This window comes from Peromyscus leucopus, chromosome 18 (assembly GCF_004664715.2).
Source record: "Peromyscus leucopus breed LL Stock chromosome 18, UCI_PerLeu_2.1, whole genome shotgun sequence".
Classification (NCBI taxonomy): Eukaryota; Metazoa; Chordata; class Mammalia; order Rodentia; family Cricetidae; genus Peromyscus; species Peromyscus leucopus.
Window position 1 is genome coordinate 13,834,578 of NC_051078.1, and position 22,891 is coordinate 13,857,468.

Consider the following 22,891-nt stretch of genomic DNA (forward strand, 5'->3'; position numbering starts at 1 on the left):
AGGAAGAAACTGTTGGGGGAGGAGCCATATAGGACCACATCCTTCCTTCTTGAATTTTCCTGTTTCCTGAAGTAAAAAACAAAACAAAACGAAGCACAAAACGGTGAAATGGAGTATTTAATGAAATGAACAATCCAGCAAAATAAATAAATCCCTTTTCTCCTGGCTACACCAGTACCTGTTGGCATTTAAACAAATTTACATATCTGCAGATATGTCAAAATACCTTACCTTCAAAACCAGGACAAAGTCACATTTTATTTCACAGTAGGCTTTTATTTCTTCCTGTTTCTTGCCTCTAGCTTTCTAGGATAAATCGAAGCTGTATATAGTGATTGATTGGGCAGCGAGGAGGAAATTTTATTTACTTCAAATTAATAGTAATCCACATTCATAAAGTCTATTTCTCAAATAGGAACAATGCATTATGAAACTAGGTACTTCAAATCACACCGGGTCGTTGAGCAAGTTTTAATAATTATAAAGGAAGAGTACTATAGTGCAAAGAAAATGAATTTTGCCGGGTGGTGGTGGTACACATGCCTTTAATCCCAGCACTCGGGAGGTAGAGCCAGGCGGATCTCTGTGAGTTCGAGGCCAGCCTGGGCTACCAAGTGAGTTCCAGGAAAGGCGCAAAGCTACACTGAGAAACCCTGCCTCGAAAAACGAAAAAAAAAAATAAAGAAAGAAAACGAATTTCAGTTTCAGGGACACTACTGTTTTGGAGAGCAAAACCTTCCTTCCCTGAAGTTTTCACCACAGGCATAGTATTTTCAAAAGGTCTGGTGGATGGATGGGGCCAGCTGGTCACTACGGTTTACAAAGGGCGCGCCGGGCGGGAACTAAATAAAGTACCGTAAACACTGTCCGGGTAGATTAAGCACTCCAGGCAGCGCTGCTTTAAAAACACGCTTCCCTTGACTTCCCTCTCTCATCAGGTTTAGACTGCAAAGAGGAAAAGAAAAAAAAAAGGGGAGGGGGTTTAAAAAAAGAAAACAACCAGCAGAAAAAGGAGGGGTGCGGTGGGTGGGGGTGTGAGTTGACGCCCAGGTTTCGGCGGAGGGGGAACTCTCCCTTTCTCCGGCGGCGTGCGGCCGGGGCTTGGCCGTGAGCCCCGGGGAGCCGAGCCCCGCCGTCCCGGTGCAGGCAGGCCGGGGGCCGGGCGGGCAGGTAGTAACGTTCCCGGGGACAGATCGCCCGCCGGAGGTGCTCGGGGAGAGGGGCGGAGTGCCGGACGACAACACAAACACAAACACGCTGCGCGTCCCCCGGGTGGGCGGACCCACGCTGCGCCAACCCCCCCAGTCCCCGCCCCCCACTCCGCGCTCCCCCCCCCTCCTCCCCCGGAGGCCGCGCTCGGACCCCAGGCCGCCGCTCTCCCGGCCCCCACCACCTCCACCACCCACCCCCCGCCCCGCAGCCGGCGTGGCGGTCCGGCTTCGGAAAGCCGGTCGCGGCCGCAGCGGCCCTGCCCGCTCTCCGTAACCGCCACCGGGCAGCCGCCGCCCCTGCCGCGGGAGCCGGCGGGACGCTCGGCGGAACCCCCCGGGAGGGTGGGGAGAGGAAGGCTGCCCGGGGCGCTCCTCACCGTCCACCGGCGTGCGCTCGGGCGACAGCCGCCCGGGTCCTTGCCGGCGAGCGCCGCGCTCGCTCGCTCGCTCGCCCGCCCACCCTCCTGCCCGCGGCCCGAGAGAGAAGCGGAGTCGCCGCGACGGGGGTCACGGCGGGGGTCAGAGGGTAAAGGTCCTGCTCCCAGCAGCCTCCGCGGTGGATACGTCGCCATCTTGGATCCGCGGGACAAGAAAATTCATGCGGTGAGTTTTTGGCGAATTTTCGGAAGTCTGGCAGCGGGGTGCGCGGCGGGGGAGGCGGATTGGGGGCCCCCGCGAGGCGGGGGAAGGCCTCGGGGCTAGCCCGGTCGCGCCCGGGGCTCCGCGGGTAGCGTCCCGGCCCGCCGCTTCCCGTTGCTTTTGTCTCGGCTCCAATCGAGAGAGGGAGAGCGGGGGGGGGGGGCGGGCGGGGGGGGAGGGGGGTGGCGGCGCTTGGAGGAGGGAGGGGGGTGTGTGTGTGTGGCGGGGTGGACGAGACGTAAAGCGTCGCCGTGCTCGGGCCGCCGCCGCTGCCTCTGCCGCCGCCGCTGCAGCCGCCGCCGCAGCCGCAGCAGCTCCGGAGCCCAGGCCCGGTCCCGGCTGCCCGCGGCCGCGGCTCTCCCCGCACTCGGTTCCCCTGGCTCTGGCCGGCGCGGAGCAGCCGCCGCCGCCGCCGCCGCCACTGCCGCTTCCTGGGGTAGAGGAGAAGGCGGCAGCAGCAGCAGCAGCAGCGGCGGCAGCGGCAGCAGCAGCATCCGAGGAGCCCCCGGCCGCTCCAGACGCCTCTGCCCGGTTCCCAGCCAGCAGCTGCGGGTCCTTGAATCTTCCCCGTCTCGCAGCACCCGCGCGCCTCCCTCCTTCCTCCTCCGCCGCCGCCGCTTGCGGGTTTTTGTTCGGTGCGGAGAGATGGGGACCTCATCGGACTGGCTAACGGGCCTCCGGAGCCTTCAGGCCCCCCCGGATGCCGGCCGGAGGCCCCTGCCCGGTGGCGGGAGGAGGAGAAGCACCGTGCCGCTCCTGCCGCCGTCCGCGGAGAGGGGGGCTTCCCCGGTGGTGTAGAGACTTTTGAGATCGGAGGGTCCTGGGGCGGCGGAGGAACCGCCAAGACACTCCTGTCCCCTGCTTTCTACTTCCGCCGGGGCCCCTCTCTCCTCTCTACCTTTTGCTGTCTTAGGTCTCTTAACTTCAAAGTTTCACGGAAGAAATAAGTCGGGTTAAAAGAAACTCGGTAGTTCTTAAGTGAGGTACTGTTTGTTCAGGAGAAAGTTTTATAACTCTATCTGTAGGCCCCTTAGGGAAAGCTAATTGTAATTTTCTTTTGTAAAATTATTTCAAAGGTTTTGTCATTTGCATTTACCGTAGGCCCTATTAGTACGTTATCGCCTCCAAAAAATTCTTCTGTAAGGGTACCACTTTCTTGGAAATCCTAGGAGACATCTCTACTTTTCAACATCTGGAAAACCTAGTGTTAAGAGTGTTTTGCTTCATTTTCATAAAATTCTTGGTCCAAGAATTCTCTTTAATCTTCTGGACATTTCCTAATAAAATACAGCAATATGATCCTTAGATTCTTGGCAAATGGTAGGAAGTATGATGCAGAGTTAACCAAATCTGTTCACAAGGGAGGGCATGTTTAATCTTCAAAACTGAATACATTTTCTCTTGTTCTCCATAGTGAGAAATTTTAGAGACAGAGAATTGTGTCCCTAATGCTTTCTCTTCCCAAACAAATAAATCCAGATAATTTATGTGGAGAGAGTGGGATAGAAATTTAAAGAGTGTATACTTTCATAACAAGTTTATGTAGGGGAATGCTTGGTATATTTGGCAACAGTCTCTTTCCAAGCATCAATGGATTCATCTTTGGCAGTTTTGTAAGGTAATTTTGTCCCAGGTGGAAGTGCTGTTTAAAATCCAGTACACTGAAACGATTGTCTACATTCAAGTACTTACCTGTGTTCAGGTCTTGTGTCTTTGATATATTTCTTAATGCCGCAAGATCATTAATAAGGACTATATGCTGCACTCTCCTATCTAGTTTTTGTTGTTGTTGTCTTAAATCCAAAGGAAAAGTTCAAAATGCACAGAAAGAGACAATGTTTTCCACTTTTTACTTTGGCTGACTTTGCAAGATCCTTAATTAAAGTGGAACCTTTTCATTTTTTTTTTCAAAGTGATTTTTTTTTTTTTTTTGGTACGTAGTTTTTAGTTCTAGACCAGAAATAAAAAAAAAATGTATTTCAGATTTTTTGCATTCCTGTTAATGTTTTATTAATACACAGAAGTTAAGGTAGTGAGTGTTGGCAGAGCCCTTTAGTTCTGATGATACAGTCTAGAGATATGTTATCAGATCCCAGAGCCTGAGAGTCATGTGCACCTTAACGTAATAGTAAATACAGCCTTTAAAAAAATTCAGATTCATAAATGTTTAAAAATAAATTTGTATGATGGAAAATGAAGTAAATTGTGCCTGTGTGAGTGGTTTGCATCCCATTCATCTGAGAACTATCTGATCTTGAAAATGAAATAAAGCCGGGTGGTGTCGCACACCTTTACTCCCGGCACTTGGGAGGCAGAGGCAGGGGCATCTCCGAGTTCGAGGCCAGCCTGGTCTCCAAATCGAGTTCTAGGAAAGGCACAAAGCTACACAGAGAAACCCTGTCTCAACCCCCCCCCCCAAAAAAAAAAAAACCGAAGATGAAATAAAATGCCACATGATATGCTCTCTAAAAGAAATAATTACCTCTATTTTCCCTATATAAAGGTGGGTGCTTATACTTTTTGGTTTCTAAGAAACATCTTAAGTTTATTTAAAAGTAAATACATTATTGGTAAATTAGAAATACTGGTAACCCTGTTCTGTATTTCTTAAGTAGGTGCTAATACTAGAAATACTTAAACTTTAACGGACCATTATAGAATTTTTTTGACACTACATGGGATAGTAGTACAGCTATTTCCTTTTTTATTGACAAATTTGCTTCATAAGAAAATTTGGCCTTTGTATGTAGTAAACATGAATAGATAGTAGTAATTGGTATAAATAATAGTTTATAATTTTGCACTCTTTCAAAGTGATGTTAAGTAGTATTTTTTGATTAAAATTTTAATTGTCAAATGAGTGGCATAGCTCCCTGGGGAAAGGCATTTGTCACCAAGCCTGATGACCTGAGTTTGTACCAGAGATCCACATGGTGGAACAAGAGAATAAACTCCACTAAGTTGGCTTCTGTTGGTATCCACACAAATAAATAACTCCATATAATAAAAACCTTGAAAAATTGACTGTAGAGAGTTCATCTTGAGAACACACATTTAAAAGCAGACTGTAGATCCCATGTACTGTTTGAGTAGATATTGGAGGAAAACTTACATGAATAGTGATAGTTTTAGGAAATGACCTGGACTTCTAGAGGTATTTTAAAAATTGTTTAAATTGTGTGTAGGTGTGTGAACTTGCATGTGGATAGTATGCATGTGAGTGTAAGTGTCTTCAGAGGCTGAGGCTGTAGGCTTCAGATCCCCTTGAGTTGGAGTTAGTGATGAACCTGACATGGAGGCTAAGAACTGAATTCATGTCCCCTGGAAGAGCAGCAAGTACTCTTTACTCTCCAGCCCCTCTAGTGGATTTTATAACACAAAACACAGTAAGTCAAGGTACCAGGTTGGGCAATTTTAGAAGCAGAATTCATCAGTCATACTGTAATTGTAGTGGGATTGCAGATAGTAATGGGTCAAAAGATCTAGGGCTGTGATAGTAGTTCTTGTTGATTCAGGTGACTGTCCTTCCTGACCAAGAATGATTTCTACCTTTGATATTTGAAGGAATTGACTTTCTTTGTAATGTTCTCAGTATGGAAAAAGCTGTGCTCAAGTTGATAGCTATTGTAGAAAAATTGACATTTGAAAAGAACTATAAGGAAAATTAGGGTTTAAGGTTGTAAAAATATTTTATGATATTTACCTTGGATCAGTTTATTGAACTCTTTAAGTATTTTTTTTCTTGTTTCTGTAGTTATTCTGTGTGGTGTCCTTTGATTTTTACTTAAAAAAATTCAATTCTTAGGACAAATTATGTTGGTATAGCTTATTCATTAATATCAGGGGTGTTTTAGAAATAAAATTTTTTTTGTGTGTTTGGTTTTTTTTTTTTTTTTGAGACACAGTTTCTCTGTGCAGCCTTGGCTGTCCAGGAACTGGCTCTGTAGACCAGGCTGGCCTTGAACTTAGAGAGATGCTTGCCTGGCTTAGAAATAGAATTCTTACTATATTTTCTGACAGCTTTTTCTCTGAAATGAAGATGGTGTATAACTCATAGGGGAGGGATGCTACATTATGAAGTGATAAATTGGTTACATTGTCTGAACTTTGTTATGAGTACATGGCTAATACAATATGCAAATGCAAAACTGAGCAGTCTAGAAAAAAAGAGAAAGTTTTCCTTTGTGAGACACATTTTGTATATGATCAAACTCGGAGTCTAAGTCCATTTTTGAACATATTTGCAGGCATGTGTTTGCGTGTGTGTTGGAAGAGTTGTGTCACTATTCTGTTGCTTGGTTAACTAATTTAGAACTCAACTCTGGTGTCATTTTCTTGAACTCTTGACTCCTCCAGTCCTTCTGCCTTACCATTACTGAGTCTGTCACAATGAGCTTCATTTCCCATTGATCCCTCTCTCCCCCAGAACTCTACAGATCTGAGCGCTACAACACAGACTCTTAAGTGTCTTGGTTACATTGACAGAGCTGGTCCTTTCTGTGTGTTTGGTATTTAGTAGATTCTCAAGAAACATGCTTCAAGCAAAATAGTGGATGGATTAGCAGTTTTCAGTGATCTGTTTGCCAGTCCACAGAGCAAGAACAACAACATGTTTGGAATGATGGATAGTTATCTTCTATTGCCTCATTTCTTAATCTCTTTATTTTTTAATTTACTGCTTTACCTGTTGGAAAGTAGGTAACTAGCTTCTTGAGATCTCTCTGTGGAGTTTGTGTGGAACTTTGGAAAGAATGTTAGTACATTATTGATAGTGTTTTACTTTTGAGCAGGGCATTTGGATCTGTATTTCTGGCTGTATTTTGCATGGCCAAAGGCATTAGTGGAAGGTGACATGCAGTTCTCAGAAGGTAATTGTATTTATAGTACTTAGCCATGACTACTAGATTTAAGCTGTTTGATGCTGTATTCTTTTTGTTTTTCCTCCTACCTAATGGCTGGTCAAAGAATTCTCTAGTCTTTGTTTTGTTTTTGATAGGCTGAGAATCAAACACAGGACCTTGGCACATACTGGGCAAGTGTTCTGTTTCTGAGCTACACTGATCATATAATTATCTAGTTTGAACTTAGATAATTCATGGTTCTTAGGAAAGCTAGGTGAGATGCTTTAATATATCTTTAAATCTGATTTTTAAAACACATCTAGGAAATTTCAGCTAGAATTGTTCCTTTTGACCAAATTACACCTCACTCGAATTTTTAATATTTTGATGTAGAAATGTGATGTATAGGTTATTTTACCTTTCTAAAATCTGTAAAGGTATTTCTTTTGCATTTTTGATACTGGGTCTCACTATGTAACCCTAGTTGTCCTGCAGCTTGCTGTAGGATTGCAGGTGGGTACCACTATTTCCTGAGAGGCTAAAAGTTTAAGAGCTGATTTAGCCTCTCGGGGTTTGAATGAGAGACCCTTAAAGCTGTGAGCCAGCTTGGGTCCATTGTAGAGATACAGAATAAATGCAGGATAAATGATTCCCAGGCTGCATTTAGTGGAAATGCTCATGCTTGACTTGCAGAAGTCTTTCTTATATTATACTTGGGTATGTGTCTTCCAGAGACCTGAGTTATTAAAGATCCAAAGGGTGAATGTTTTTAAAGGAATATGATCTAGTACTCAGGATGCTCTTTCTTGTTTCTGCTGGATTGAAGCATATTAATGTGAAAATCGGTTTCCACTAAGCTGGGTGTGGTGTTACCTTTAATCCCAGGAGAGTCAGGCAGGTCTCTGGAGGTTTGAGGCCAGCCTGGTCTATGTAGGAAGTTCCAGATTAGCCAGGGTTATACATTGAGACCCTGTCACAAAGAGAAAAAGAAAAGAAGTCTCCACTCTATAAATTTCATTGTGCCATGAAATGATAAACAGGCTTGGTTGTATATTTGGGTAGTTTGGGTAGATTGAATAGACTTGCCTCTTTTCCTCTCCAAACATACTGATAAACCATTTTCCATTTATATATCACGCGTAGAAATTAACTATTGTGTATAAGCATCTGGACCAAATGTAATGACTGATTATGTAAGAGTGTGTTTGGGAGAGGAACATTTGGTTTGGTGTCATAGCTGCCAGGAATGAGCTTTTTTGTCTTTTTATGTTGTAAATTATGATTCCCCTGCATACAGATCTTAGTTTTTTTACTTGTCTTTTCATAGATCAGGAAAACAGTATGAACTTACCATGCCATTGAAAAGGTCTCATTTGTTTGGCATTACTACCTCATATTTTAAAAATACTTTTACAGTTAGCAAAGTACTTTCACAGTGTTTTAGTTTTGTATGGTAGTCACCTTGATGTTAGAAATAGTTAAAATTTTAACACTGACATTTATGGAGACAGAACAGTCAGGTTGTTTAGATTAGTATTAGAAATAGGGAATTACAGAGGTCTTTTTCATCAGTCGAGACTCAGTCTCATTTTTTCACTTATTTTTAGTATTACTCTAGGAAAAATACGGTCTTTCAGGTTAAGTAGGTGTAAGTGGATGGTTTGTTCCGTTTTTATATGGTCATCTTGTAAATGTAGGGTAGTTAATTGAATTGGGAGAGAAGTTTGAGAGTGACAGCAAATTTCTGTTTCAAACTGGATGCCCTGACAGTATTCGACAGCTACTCGTGTTTTTAAAAATTATAAACATGAATTGAGAAATACTGAAGACGTATTAGTAATAATATTAAAGTGAGCATAGGCAATAATCAGTCTTTAATGACACACATTTCCCTAGTGCATGATTCTGAGAGATGATCTGCTGAGTAGATAGGCCTTGAGCTTTGCCTTAATTTTGTATTCACAAAGTAGTGCTTTGAGGATGTAGTTTTTATGATTTTTGTATGAGTAAGCATGTCTGGTGAGAAATTAAATAAGCTATAACCATTCTGATCTGTATTGTCTTAGGAGAAGTTCCAGGAGTATTCTTAGACATGCCAGGCAAAACTTTGAGGTCTGCAGCAAAACCGGTTAACCATGCAGTTGAGTTAGCAGCCTCCAAAGTGTTCAGATTCAGCATGAAATTGCATGTGCGTGCGTGCGTGCGTGCGTGCGTGCGTGCGTGCGTGCGTGTAGTCATGCCTTCAAATGTACATATGTGTAAAGAACGGTGACCCACATTTCAGGGATTTTGTGAAACACTTGAAAGTGCTTGAGCATAGTTGAAAACCATTGGACTTCATAATCTCCCTGGTTGCTTCCAATCCTTAAATTTTGTGTTTTGAAGATATTAAGACTTTTCCTTTTCTTCTATAGATGTAAAATTCATAGAATTTCCTTTTTTAAAAAAGTAATTTGAGCCGGGCGTGGTGGCGCACGCCTTTAATCCCAGCACTTTGGAGGCAGAGACAGGCGGATCTCTGTGAGTTCGAGGCCAGCCTGGGCTACCAAGTGAGCTCCAGGAAAGGCGCAAAGCTACGCAGAGAAACCCTGTCTCGAAAAAACCAAAAAAAAAAAAAAAAAAAAAAAAAAAAGTAATTTGATAAAAATTGTTAAAATTTAAACTTTTTTTTTCTGGATTGGCATTCCAAATGTTTGTTTGCTCAGTGTTAGACATTATCAGTGCTGGGTGTATGTCAGGGATCTATGTTAAGTGTCTACCTATAAACTAATGTCCTGATTAGTATTAGGAGAAATAAAAACAAGTCATTTCAGAATGTTAGAGCTTGTGAAGGGAACAGCATGTGACTGGTGTTGGCTGAAATAAGATTAAATAGTGTTGAGAGGGGCACCATTTGAATAAAAGAATAGAAGGAGAAAGCTGTGCAGAAGTAGGGGTGAAAGATGTGCAAGGAGGAAAGAGCAGACGGCCTGGAGGTGGGATCAGGTTTGCATGCTTTGAAGAGATCAACAAATTTCATGAACACTTAATGCTTTTTCCATAAACGAGGTGCACTCTGACCAGGAAAAAATGGTTAAGACATGATCCTGTCTCTCTCTCTCTTTTTTTTAAGACTTATTTATTTATTTATTTATTTATTTATTTATTTATTTATTTATTTATTATGTATACAGGAGAGGGTGCCAGCTCTCATTACAGATGGTTGTGAGCCACCATGTGGGTGCTGGGAATTGAACTCAGGACCTCTGGAAGAGCAGTTGGTGCTCTTAACCTCTGAGCCATCTCTCCAGCCCGATCCTGTCTCTTAATGTATCTAAGAGTAGATCCTGTAGGCTTTAATAAGCTTCAGCAGCCGTGTGGGGACTGGGCATTGTTTTTCATTAAGAGGCCTTGAAATCTTTTCTAGATCTGACAGAATTGGGGTCTGTCTCTATTATAGAAATTTATATTGGAGAACAAATATATAATGACCCGATTTGCATCTCCTTAGAATAATGAAAGCATTTACAGGTTTTTGGTTTTGTGGTATTAGATCATTGGCATTCCTTAGAACTTAGTTGTGTTTTCATGGTTAATAAGGCCCTCTTGGGTAGTAGTAGTTCAGTAACTGTTACTGTGTGCCCCACACTATTATGCTTGGACTGAATAATTTCTCATGATTTAAGTTTTTGTGGTGCATGCTTTAGGAACATTGTAGGGTAGAGAGAGCAGCCTTCTTACTTAAGTTGCTTTCAGGGAAATGATGCTTGCCTAGGTTCTGAAGGGTGAGTTGGCCCTCACAAAATGGGGGGGGATAGTGCTTAATGGAATTCTGGGATCACATACAGGTTAGTTGAGATGATGTAGCCACCATGTAAGAGACCTTTTCTTTTTAAAATCTTTAATATTGGAGCTTTGGAGCCACTAACCAGTTTTTTAATCTCTCTCCCCCCACCCCCTTTTAAATATTCAACTATCTGTTTAAGGCAAATTTAGATTCTACATCTGACAATTAAAATGTTAAAATGCATGGTATAATTGTCAGTTTTGAAGGATTATATTATCTCTGTTGGACAAATTAAGCATTTTGTGTTAATGCTAGCAAGGTTTTGTTAAGAACTTTTAAATTTGGTAGTTTTTATCTTTTGGAGACCTTGCTTGTGATACATATAAGCCAAAGCCATAATTCAATTTTTTTATATAAATGGAGAGAACATGCTAAGTTTGGGGACACAAACTTTGAATATTCTTATTTGACAACATTTTAAGTGGGTTTTCAAAAATCTCTAGGGCTAGTCATCCTGAGTTAAAGTCACTCTTCTGACTCAACTATTGTGTGACTTATCCTCTCCAAATTTCAGTTTTCTGATTTTTCAGTTGAGTATAAGCAGCAATAGTTACCTCATAGACTGAAGAAAGGACTGAAAGTTCTTGTGCTGTGTTTGTCTGTTTTTGGAAGTACTAGTTACATTGAAGGTATTTCTGAAGCAGATGAAACTAGCTACAATTCAGAGTGTAACTCTGTATCGAGTCCTTAAGTGTAAACAAATACAGTACAGTCTTACCTTTATTGTCTGGACATGTTTTTTTTTTTTTTTTTTCCTTCTAGGAATTGTGTTTGGATGACACTGGATGAAGTAAGGTGTGTCGTGTGTGAGGAAATGTACTTTAATTTAGCATTGCTCTCTCTGAAGCACCTTGCAGAGTGCACAGCACACAACAGACATGTGCAAATGCTTGTTGAAGGAAGGGCTAATGGGATAGGGTGATGAGTAGTGCTAACGGGAGCTGGCTGGGGAAGGAAAGGAACCAGAAAGAGCAGTGGGGGAAGGCTGGGAACGAGAACAAAAGTACACCACCAAAGAGTTAGGATGAAAATTCCACAAGGAAATCCATCACTTAGGAGGCTAATCCAAAAAAGAATAAAGGACAATAACAACAAAAGAGTATTAGTGCACCGAGAAAAAGGTTCCCTAATTGTTGACGTAGAGAGATCTAATGGGTCATTTTAAGTGAAGTAATGTTTGGAAAGGTTCCACACTTAGAATCAGAAGATGGGTTTTGTTAGCCATGTGCTGGAGCAGATCATTTAGTTTTGAGGAGCCTCAATTAGTTGTCGCTGGTGTGTTGCTCCCTGTGTTGCTGACGGCTCCTGTGAAAGGAAGGGAGTTTGGTTAACTTAAGCATTTGGAAAGTACTGTGATAATGATGAGTTGTACTGAAACTAGTTCCTTTAAAGATGCGTCCTCACTCATGGTATATTGTGGTGCTCTTGTATTCCTTTGCAGCTTTGCCTTTTAGGAACTTTATTTAAACATCCAGCTGATTGGCTTTGGGAGAGGGGGATTTAAAGATCATTGGAGAGGCAAAGCTATTTAGCAGTGTTCATTTTAGTTAGCCACTTAACTATTTTGTGTGTTTTTGTATGCTAAAGTGCTGGTACTTTGTATGGGAATGTTATTTGACCTAAGCCTTCCTTCTTGAGGAGTACACATCCTGAGTATTCTTTGGTTAGTCTAGTTTTTCTTGTAACTGTATTTGTGTTGGCCACAGATATTATCTTGGGCTTGTTTTTTTCCTTAAAAAGAAAAGCCTTTATCATTTACAAATAGAGCATCTCATTGCAGTGCTTTGAAACCATTGTGTACATTCCTTGTATATGGGATATATCCGAATAACACAACTGGTTTTTATCCCTGCTTAAATCTTGAGGGTTTCTTTTGGGTGCAGCGTTTTGAAGTATTAAAAATAAATACCATATAAGGAAAACAGAATAGTACCAAATAGCTGTAGTAGCAAAGTGAACCACAGAATCTGGAAAATGACAATGTGAGTTCCTTCATCCTGGTGAAAATCTAGTTCTTTTACATGCTTGTTAGGGTTTCTCATTTTTCTCATTTACATTGTTGTATTTAAAAAAAAAATTAAAACTGCAGAAACTGGAATCTCAAATCAGATTTTTCTTGCCTAAAAAGACAAAATTTAAAATAAAAGAGAACACATCTAAAAGTTATTTGCAAGATATATTTATAAAACTTAGGAAGTATATTTTTACCTGAAAATCTTGGTCATGATAGACCTTTTTCTAACTTTCATAGTTTTGCTAAGGATTCTCAGGCACAGCAGTGTGCCCTAGCATCATACCTGTTTATGTCTGCCCAGGTTAGTCTAAGATTCTTGAGTACATTTTTTTAAAAATGGATATTAACTAGAGAATTAGTTCTTCAGATAAAGTTATGTACCCACAATATATTAAGAAGGCTTTTATTTATTTATTTTTTTTTTGGTTTTTCGAGACAGGGTTTCTCTGTGTAGCTTTGCGCCTTTCCTGGGACTCACTTGGTAGCCCAGGCTGGCCTCGAACTCACAGAAATCCACCTGGCTCTGCCTCCCGAGTGCTGGGATTAAAGGCGTGCGCCACCACCGCCCGGCAAGGCTTTTATTTTTAATATATACCAGCCTAGGACAAATAGCGTCTATGTTAAAATGTGAAGGCACTATAAAAATGTAGTTACTATAATAGGAGTTTTGCCTTTCCGGCAACTTTAAATGCTGTTTTAAAAATTGTATCTTTTCTGATAAATTTATTAGATGATTCAGGAAAATAAGTTTCTTAATTTCTAGCTTTCAAGTTGATAATTTGAAGTGTTTTTATATACTTAGAGAATGCCGATTTTTAGTTCTGTGGTTTACTTTTAAAGATAAATCCGTAATTTATCCATCTGAAGTTTAGATTTTTGTGGGCAGATGTGTATTGTTGCAGCATTATGAATTAAGTATTGATTTTTAAAATTTTTACATGCTGTAGAAAATTGAGGTCATTACTAAGGAAGGCACACAGTAAAAAGTAATAATGACATTATTTCTCACAGAGAAGGCAGGAAGTAAGTAGTAGGAAAAGAGGACAATGAAAAATCATTCCCAGTGTGCAGCCTGTGTACTGTTTAGTGTGGCAAGCACTGTTAGACTCCACCAAGTGTGTATAGCACTCTGCTTTTACTTTTCCAAACTGCCTGATTAAGTCATACATGGTAATGTAGGCAATTTGGAAGATTAAGGAATGTATTTCAGGAGGGGAAACAACGCCTTCTAGAGATAGCCAGTGCTGCCCTTTTATTAAAGATAAATTTTTTGAAATGGTGTTTGAAGTTTCCAGAAAAGTAAAAACGCATCATTTTTGTAGAGAAATTCGGGTCTTTGAAAACCTTAATAAAACATAACAAAAACTCTTAAGATTAGGAGCAGTTTCTAATGTTACATATTTGTCCCAATCACTCTTAATGGCCAAAGCACAACAGAGTTGATGGTTTTTTTAATTACTGAGCATTTAATTTGAATTTTCACTTTTTTAACTGGTGAAAATTCCCTCTCCCTCTTCCTTGTATGATTGGGCGTTTCTTTCACTTAGAAAGTCTTCCTGTGATGTAATATGTGTATGAATATGACCTGGGGACTGAGAGTAGCTCCAGTTCTTAAGTGGAGCTTTGACCTTAGTCTGCTTTGGCAGCTCTGAAGACCCTTCCCTCAGAATGCCGAGGCAATAATGTGTGTGTAGCATTTAGCATACCCTGTACTGTGTCGAGTGTGTGCCTTCTGCCTTCCGAGTAGATTATGACCAGCTGACATTTCTCTGAAATAAATCTCTTTTCCCTCAGCACTCACCTTTTAGTGCACATGCTGTGTCCAAAGTGATGGGGTTCGTTCGGAAGTGCTTGCTGTTTTATATTTTGGAATACTGACGTAGACTTGAGCAGTTGAGCATCTTTTATTGGAAAAATGCAAGTAGTTTCTAAAATTTGAAGGTTTTTTTTTGAGTATCATATAAGTATTCAAAAATTTTTAGATTTTAGAGAATTTCAGGTTTTGGATTTCATTAGAGATGTCTAACATGCAGTTAGTCATTTTACCTTAATTTTTGCCTGTCAGTATACTTCTAGATCTTGGGTTTAGGGACGAAGTCAGTCTGTTTAGCTTGGTGCAGATATTTGCAGTTAGTGTAGGTATTTGCTGTACTAAGGATCAAATCAAGGGCTTTCTCTTTACTGTGGAGCCCTACACCACAGCCCCAAATCAGTATCTTCCTGGTGATTTTTTTCCTTACGTCGGTTTTGTCAATTTATTATCATACTAACTATGTGTGAATTGTATACTGAATATGATTGTGTAAAAATATACTAAATTTAAAAATAAATGATAATTTTTAAATTCATAATTTTTAAATTTTCTGAAATTTTAAAAAATTTTATACTCTGTTAAGCAAATTATAGTTCTTTTTCTGTTTGTGTTCTTTATTCTTATGTAAGAATAAAGACAGTTACAATACTAGGCTATAATCCTAGCCCAGTACCCTGCTGAGCATCATTCAATGATTCAGGAGAGGGAGTTAAATAATAACACACAAATATGTAGTGAAGTAATATACAGAAATACTGTTTCAAGATTGGTCAGGTGATTTTTAACTGGCTAAATTTAACAGTGTAGACGTTTCAAGAGAACTTTTGAATAGTTTGCTGTATCAATTATTAATGCAAAATGTTGGGGAGATACTAGACATGAAAATCAGAATCTGTTTCATTATTGAGCTTAGGGTGTTTGGAGGGATTTCTAGTCAGCTTGATATGTGGTTGTATTTGAAATGAGTGGCTTGCTTTGTAGGGATAGGTCAAAACAAGTGAGTTTTACTTACTGTGTTGGGGAGTTTATGTTTCTAGTTCATTAATTCATTTGATAAATTTGACTTGCTCTTTTTTTAGTGTCAGGCACTGTTCTAAGAGAATGTAACTGTGCACGGTAAATACTGTGGTAGTTGGTGATCAGGTTATGGAGAAAAAGAAATCCAAGTATGTGTGGAGGATACACTGGTAACTGAAAGACTAGGTGGCATGTCTCTTTTCTCAGACAGTGAATGGGTAAGCCTGTGCTGAAGGAGTGAGTGGTCCTGTGTTTGTCCGAGGGAAAGGCCTTTTGGGAAGGGGCAGCCACAAAGAACGGCTAACTCTGTTGTCTCATAGTGCCACAGGAGTATTTAAGATGTCTTCTGATTTTAAAACAATCACAAGACTTGCTGAAGTGTGGTGGGAAAGGAGGACAGTGATTAGATAGTACTGGGAAAAGCAGGGACTAGCCAGGGAGGAAGGACCTTGGCCTCTCTGGGTAAAATAATCTACAGTCCTCTTTTTAGTTGCCCTACCAAGTTAGTTGAATTCTTCTCACTTTAACAATTAGCTAAAGATTCTTCTGGAACCAGTATAAATGCTCCTCAGCTTTAAATGGGGTTTGCATTAGTAAATCTAAGTTGAAAATGCAGTCAGAAATGCATTTAATACACTTAATCTCCTGAACGTCCTATCTCCGGAACGTCCTAGTTTAGCAGCAGACTAGTACCTTGCAGCATATTAGTTGTTAACTATAGCGATGGCATGAATGGCTGGGATCTGCACCCGGGGCTTCTGCTGCCCCAAGATTGCCAAAGAACACCGTAGCACAATGTGTTTGTTAGCTGCGGAAAGATTAAAATTCGGAATTTGGAGCATGGCTTTTGCTTTAATGTGTATCATTTTCGTGCCATCCTGAAGTAAAAAGAAACAAAACTGTGCAATAGAAATGGTTCAAATTGGGAAGCAGATACAATCCAATTGTAGTATTTATGTGTAACATTTCAGAGTCCACATTTGATTAAATCCCTTACTGAGTATTACAGTTTAGTAAAGAGACTTAGGCAATTAAAATTTAAACTAAGAATACCAAGTAATTAAGACAAAGCAGTTTAGTACTGGTTTCTCTCAGTTGTCATTCTAAAGCTTTTTAAAAGGAAATTATTGTTATATAAGTATTTTAGTTAATAAGATGTCTTTATACAAGTTCTCTCTTAGTTAAAAGCTCATGTAACTTCCATAATCCATAGGAACTGATGGTTTTTTAGGTTTACATTAAATTTTTTGAGGGAGTTTACGTTCTATATCAGGCATCTATTTAAATGGCCTTTTCTGTCTTTTTACACACACACACACACACACACACACACACACACACACACACACACACACACCCCTGTGTAAATATCACCATGGTTCAAATACTGAACATTTTTGTCACCCCTTAAGTTGAATGATTCTAGTCAGTATTCATTTCATAGCCCAGGAAATCACTAATTTGCTTCCCATTGGTGTGAATTAGGTTTTTGTTTCTGTTTCTGTTTTTGTTTTTAATAGAGGCTCAAACAAATGGAGTTGTAGATAAAAAGCTCTTTGGTGTCTGATTACTTTTGCTTAACAGACCTTTTTAAATTGATGTTACTGCTCCATGTTTCACTTACTTAGGTTGGATTGCATTCATTAGTACTGTTTTAACTGTTCTCTCAAGTGCTTTTTGAATAAGTTCCTGTTTGGTACAGTAAATACACTCCTTTCTCCATGACTGAGCTACTTAAAAAAAAAAATCAGAAGTATGCTAAATGTCTAGGCTGTGTGTTGGTCCACTTCTGTTTATACATAGGTTGCAAGAAAGGGCGAGTTAGTGAAAATGTGCAAGGTGTAGAGCATAATAGTATTCACTTGAATATTATTCTTTCCCCCATTAGATTATTCTGGCATAGTTTTCTAAAATGAATTGAATGTAAATGTGAGGGTTTATATTAATCATCTATTCTGTTTTATTGTAATCTTACACTAGTATGTTTTGATTACATGCTACAAGGTTGAAAACAGGAAATGAAAATCTTCCAACTTTGCTCTTTTTCAAGATTCTTTTGATCAGTGTATTTCCCTTGAATTTTCATTTGACTTTTAGGATTAGCTTATCTAGTTTTGCCAAGAAGCCAGCTGGAATTTAATAATGATTTTGTTTAATTTGTAGATCATTGAGATATAGTGCTGCTTTTCTTCTGATCTTTGAACCTGGAGTGACTTTCTGTTTATATAGTTTTTTAATTTTTTTCTGTAATTTTTGCAGCTTTCAGAGTATAAATTTTGTGCATTAAACTTCAGTACTTTAATCTCTTTGCTTGAGAAATGGAGTTGCTTTCTTAATTTCTTTTTCGGGTTTTCCATTGTTGCTACATGGAAATGTAATTCTTACATACTGATTTATATACCTTGTACCCTCATTGAACTTCCTCTTTTAACCATTATAAGATATGTTCAATATTATTAAAATCCAAACTACTGTGAAACTGATGTAAAATCATTAATGTAGTGCCTGCCTTAGGATTTTCTGTAGATCCAGTAATGTCTACAATCAGAGGCAATGTCACCTCCACCAGACTGAACACTTACTGTTTCATTTTGTTACCTAATTTATCTAGGATTTTCAGTATCATGTCGAGTAAAAGTGGCCAGAGTGGACAGCCTTGTCATGGTCCTGCTCTTAGAAGGAAAACATTCAGTATTTCATCATTATTATGCTTCTGACTATGCCTCTTTTTAAAACCGTAACTTGAAAGATGTGCATTACACTTGTTTGTTTGTTTGCGTGTGGGGGCACACATGTGCCTTGGGGATCACATGCTGCAGATTAGAGGACAGCTTGCAGGAGTCCATTCTATCACGGAGATCCTGGGGATCAGACTTTATATGTTGCTGGGTTTCATTTCCATCATGATAGTATTAGCTTATTTTCATATAAGTTGCAATTACATTTCCTGTGATGTTTTTGGTTGTCTTAACTGGTTAATATTGGCCTCTGGAATGATTCAGAAAGTGTTCTATGTGTTTTTTTGTTTGTTTGTTTTTGGATTAGTTTGTGAAGTGATACTAATTTTTTTCTTCTAAATGTTTGAGAATTTCATCACTCAAGCCTCCTGGTCGTGGACCTTTTTTCCCTTTTGAAAATTTTCTATTGTTAATGGAGTCTCTTTACTTGTTGTGGGTCTAGTTTCAGTTGTTTTATTTCTGTCAATTTTGATAGCTTGATGTCTGAGGAATTTGTCCATTTCCTCTAGTTTCATAGTTTGTTAGCATGAACCTGCTGTGGGATGGTCTGTATGTCAAATTGCTCTGATTGGTCAATAAATAAAACACTGGTTGGCCAGTGGCCAGGCAGGAAGTAGGTGGGACAAGGAGAGAGGAGAATTCTGGGAAGTGGAAGGCTGACAAAGAGAGACACTGCCAGCCGCTGCCGCCATGACTAGCAGCATGTGAAGATGCCGGTAAGCCACCAGCCACGTGGCAAGGTATAGATGTATGGAAATGGACTAATTTAAGCTATAAGAACAGTTAGCAAGAAGCCTGCCACGGCCATACAGTTTGTATGCAATATAAGTCTCTGTGTTTACTTGGTTGGGTCTGAGCGGCTGTGGGACTGGCGGGTGACAAAGATTTGTCCTGACTGTGGGCAAAGCAGGAAAACTCTAGCTACATGAACCTGTTATTTCTTTATCCTTCTCCTAATGTAATTATGTTATTACAATGTTCTATTTATTTATGCCAGTTGTTTTTTTTCCTTGGTTAGTTTAGCTTAAAGTTGATTAATTTTGGTTATTTTCCCCTATATCCAACCATAAGATTTCTTTTTTCCTTGGTTCCCCTATCATTTTTATTTTTCTCTGTGTTGGGTGTAATTTGTTCTTTTCCCACTAGGTAGTTAATTGTTTGGAAATCGGTGCCTCCTCTTTTGTCTCACCTTCCTCTTTCCTCCCTTCTCCTCTTTTCTCCCTCCCTCTGCCCCTTACCTTTCTTTTCTTCCTCTCCCCACACCCATGCTAGTCCAGTTCTGTGCCACTGAACTAGTATAGCCCCAGCCTTTGGATATCTTTGTAAAAATGTCGGCATTTACAACTGAAACATTTCCTGCAAGCACCACTTCATTTATAGCATCTACATTTTGGTATCTTGTGTTTTTTTATTCCTTCAAAAATATTGTCTATTTTGTTTTCTGGCCTCTCATCCTTTTCCCAGTTAGTATTTTGAAGGGTGTTGTTTAACTTGTACAAACTTGTGGAATTTTTGCAAATTTCCTTTTGTCATTTTAATTTCATTCCACTACACTTGTGTAGCCTACTTCATGATTTTAGTCCTTTTCAGTTTAAGACTTCTTTATGCTCCAGTGTGCAGTTATCCTAAAGAACGCATATCTTGCTGTTCATTGGCTATTTTATAGAGGTTTGTCAGCTCTGGTTGTTTCCTGTCATTGTTAATCTCCTGTTGGCATGGTAATCTTGTTGTCTTAAGTTATTTAGCCATTATTTGAAGTGGATTATTACAATTGCCCAAATACTGCTGTTGAGTTGGCTGTTTCTTGTTTTTTGTTTGGTCATGTTTGATTTCATTCATTCTGAGGGTGTCATCTTAGGTCTGCTTATTTTAGTCATATACACACATATCTATTGCAATTAACAGATTGCTCAAAATTAGCTGAGAGAGGGTGTCTCTGTGTAACATCCCTGGCTGTTCTGGAACTCACAGAGATCCACTTGCCTTTGCCTAGTGAGTGCTGGGATTAAAGGTGTGTGCCACCACACCTGGCAATAATAACTTTTTAAAAAGTTTGTTTTGTTTCATAATAGTAAAGTCCCACCAGTTTTCTTATGGTTGCCATTTTTCTATGTGTTTTTCTTTTCTTTTCTTAGGGTGGAGCGGGATGGAATGGGATAGGCTGCCTTCTAATTCAGAGGTTCTGCTTCAGCCTCCCAGTTGCTGGATTACAGAAGTGGACCAGCTTACTTCCTTTAGTAAATATCACAGTACTCCTCATTACTGTCTCTTTTTGTTGCCTAGGTTTTACTGTGTGCATCTCATCAGAATTATTTACTCCAGGAAAGTTGTGTTTTTGTTTTTTTCTCCCCGAGCTCCTGTTGTCGCACCTATTGACAGCTCTATATTTTAAATATGTCACCCCATAGTTGTCTGGTCACCCTGTTTCTAGTGAGACATTGCTAATCTTCCTGTCCATTGTATGTGGCGTACCACTTGTCTTTTTCTATCTTAAACCATTTCTATTTGTTGTTGCCTTAAGTATGTCTTACTGTGTTGGTTCTGGACATTACTCTTGTTGTTTATCCTATTTGTAGTTAATTGAGCTTCTTGGACTTTTAGATTAATGCTTTTTGTTAAATTTGAAGTTTTTAGCCATTATTTCCTGGAATATTTTTCTGTTCCTCCGCTTTCTGCATATCTGAGTTCTCTTAGTAGTGCCATACATTCCTGAGGTTCTTCTCATAGTTCTTATTCTGTTCTTTAGCTCTATAGCTGTTAAATTCTCTTTTTTCTAGGCTACATTATTACTTGATATTTATTCAGGTTTTGTTTGCTCAGTTCAAGTATACATTATGCCCCTTTGTGAAGTTTTCATTTCATTCATTTTCCTTATCAACTCTATATCATCTGTTCTTTCTTTAAAAAGTCATGTGTTTAATTATGTACTTGTTTACTTATTTGTTTGGTGATACTGGGGATTGAACATGGGAATTGGTCCTAGGGTTTCACACATGGTCAAACACTCCATTATGGAGCTATATCCCCAGCCTTCTTTTATTTCTATATTGAAGCAAGATTTCATTCAGTTGCCCAGGCTGACCTTGAACTCTGTCTGGTATAGAAAGGCTTAATGAATGAGATTGCCAAAAACTGGGATCAGAGTCCTCCTCAAGGAGACTGATCTTTGTAATAGACAGCACTACAGAAAGCCACAGCCAGTCAAAATGACAAGTGGTCATTTTGGATACATCTAAAAAACATTCTGCCTAAGGTTCGGGGAACATTGTAGAGGAGGGGAAGGAAAGATTGTAAGAGCCAGAGGGTCAGGAGTTTGCTGTGGGATTGTGTCTCCTGGTAATGTCAGAAGCTCCACCCTTCAACTCTCACCAACATGACTGCCTAATCATGAGCTGAACAAGGACAACAACAGTAGACATGCCAGAGAGGATGGCAGAAAAGCCCATGAGGCCTCAGCCCTGCACAAAGAGCTGCAGGCAACTAAGGAATGCTGAGAGTCGAGTAGTCTCCTCCAGGAAGAGCACACTCATTGCTTTCCAATACCAAATGGTCAACCCTGCAAGCATACTGTGAGTAACAACACTATAGAGACTGAGTAGGTGGTATTCAGGAATATAGATGTATCAATATATGCAGACACATACATGCACGTGGTAGGAATTAATGAAAGAAGAGGCCATGCATTTGAAAGAGCAGGGAGAGCTATGTGGGAATATTTGGAGGGATGAAAGGGAAGGGGAAAATGTTGTAATTATACTATAATTTGATAAAAGAAAAAAAAAATGAGGAATCTTTTTCCATACAAACCAAAACTGGGATCAGAAGTCTACCACCAGGCCTGGCTAAGATCTTTTTAAAAGATAATTATTTGATATTGTTATCATTCCTAATTTTAAGTCTTTAATGTTTCCCCTAAACTGCAGGTTACTTGGAAGTCTCTGTTAATTATGATATTGTGGGCGGTGTATTACCCTATGTATTCTAGTCCTTGGAGGGCCAGCATTTAATATATTGTAGTATCTCTGCACACATTTATGGTGATATTTTATTTGTACTGAAATGTAATTTTAATTTTATGTTAATAAATAAAGTTGCCCTGGGGTCAGAGCTATTAGAGCCATAGCAAGAGCGTGGTGGTTAGAAGAGCTAGGTAGATTTCTGTGTGTTCAGGGATACAGCCAGTATTGGAGACATACGCCTTTAAGACCTGGAGGGCGGTACTTACAGGCAGTGATGAGGCAGTCATGTGGTTGGGTTTACAACCAATTAGAAGGCAGAACAGAAAGACTATTTAAACACAGACAAACAGGAAGTAGCTCTCTCTCGGGGAAGCTAGGAGCACTGCAGGAGGTAAGATTTTATCTCTGAGCTCTGACCTCTCGGCTTTCTCTTTTACATTGGCTCTGTGTTTCTTATTTTAAAAAGACGATTGGTTACATCTACACACATTGATCCCCCCCTCTTTCTGGGGCCACCAGTGACTCATGACTTCTCTGTGTTGTTTCAATGAATTTTTAAATGCTATGCATTGGGAAGTATTTGATGTCATACTCTGGAGGATGAAGTCTTAGAAGCATATGTGTAGTTATCCTAAGATGACAATGATTTTTTAACAGTGTGTATCTTTCACTTAGAAGATTGTCTTGGTATGACATCCAGGTATCCATCTTCACTAGTTACTGCTAATTTATGCTATTGGATTTGATGGTTCTAAGGACATATATATTGTCTGTCTGTTACTGTCTGATTAAAGTTTGTGCCATTGGAGGGGCTTTTTTTTTTTTTTAACTCC

At 39.8% G+C, this 22,891-nt stretch overlaps 1 protein-coding gene across 8 annotated transcripts in view; it reads left to right on the plus strand.

The window, feature by feature from the left end:
• Nucleotides 1–1,645: 1,645 nt before the first annotated feature.
• The window catches only part of Cnot2 (CCR4-NOT transcription complex subunit 2), a 104,248-nt gene continuing 83,002 nt past the window's right edge, over nucleotides 1,646–22,891 (plus strand). For 4 of the 8 annotated variants that reach the window (XM_028877946.2, XM_028877947.2, XM_028877945.2 and 1 more), the window contains exon 1: nucleotides 1,732–1,814. Coding sequence is in view for 2 of the 8 variants with exons in the window: in XM_028877943.1 (XP_028733776.1) it covers nucleotides 1,810–1,814 (5 nt within the window). In the remaining 6 variants the exon portion in view is untranslated. Of the gene's footprint in view, nucleotides 1,815–22,891 lie in introns of all 8 variants that reach the window. The other 4 variants (XM_028877943.1, XM_028877952.1, XM_028877944.1 and 1 more) reach the window with 3 other exon arrangements.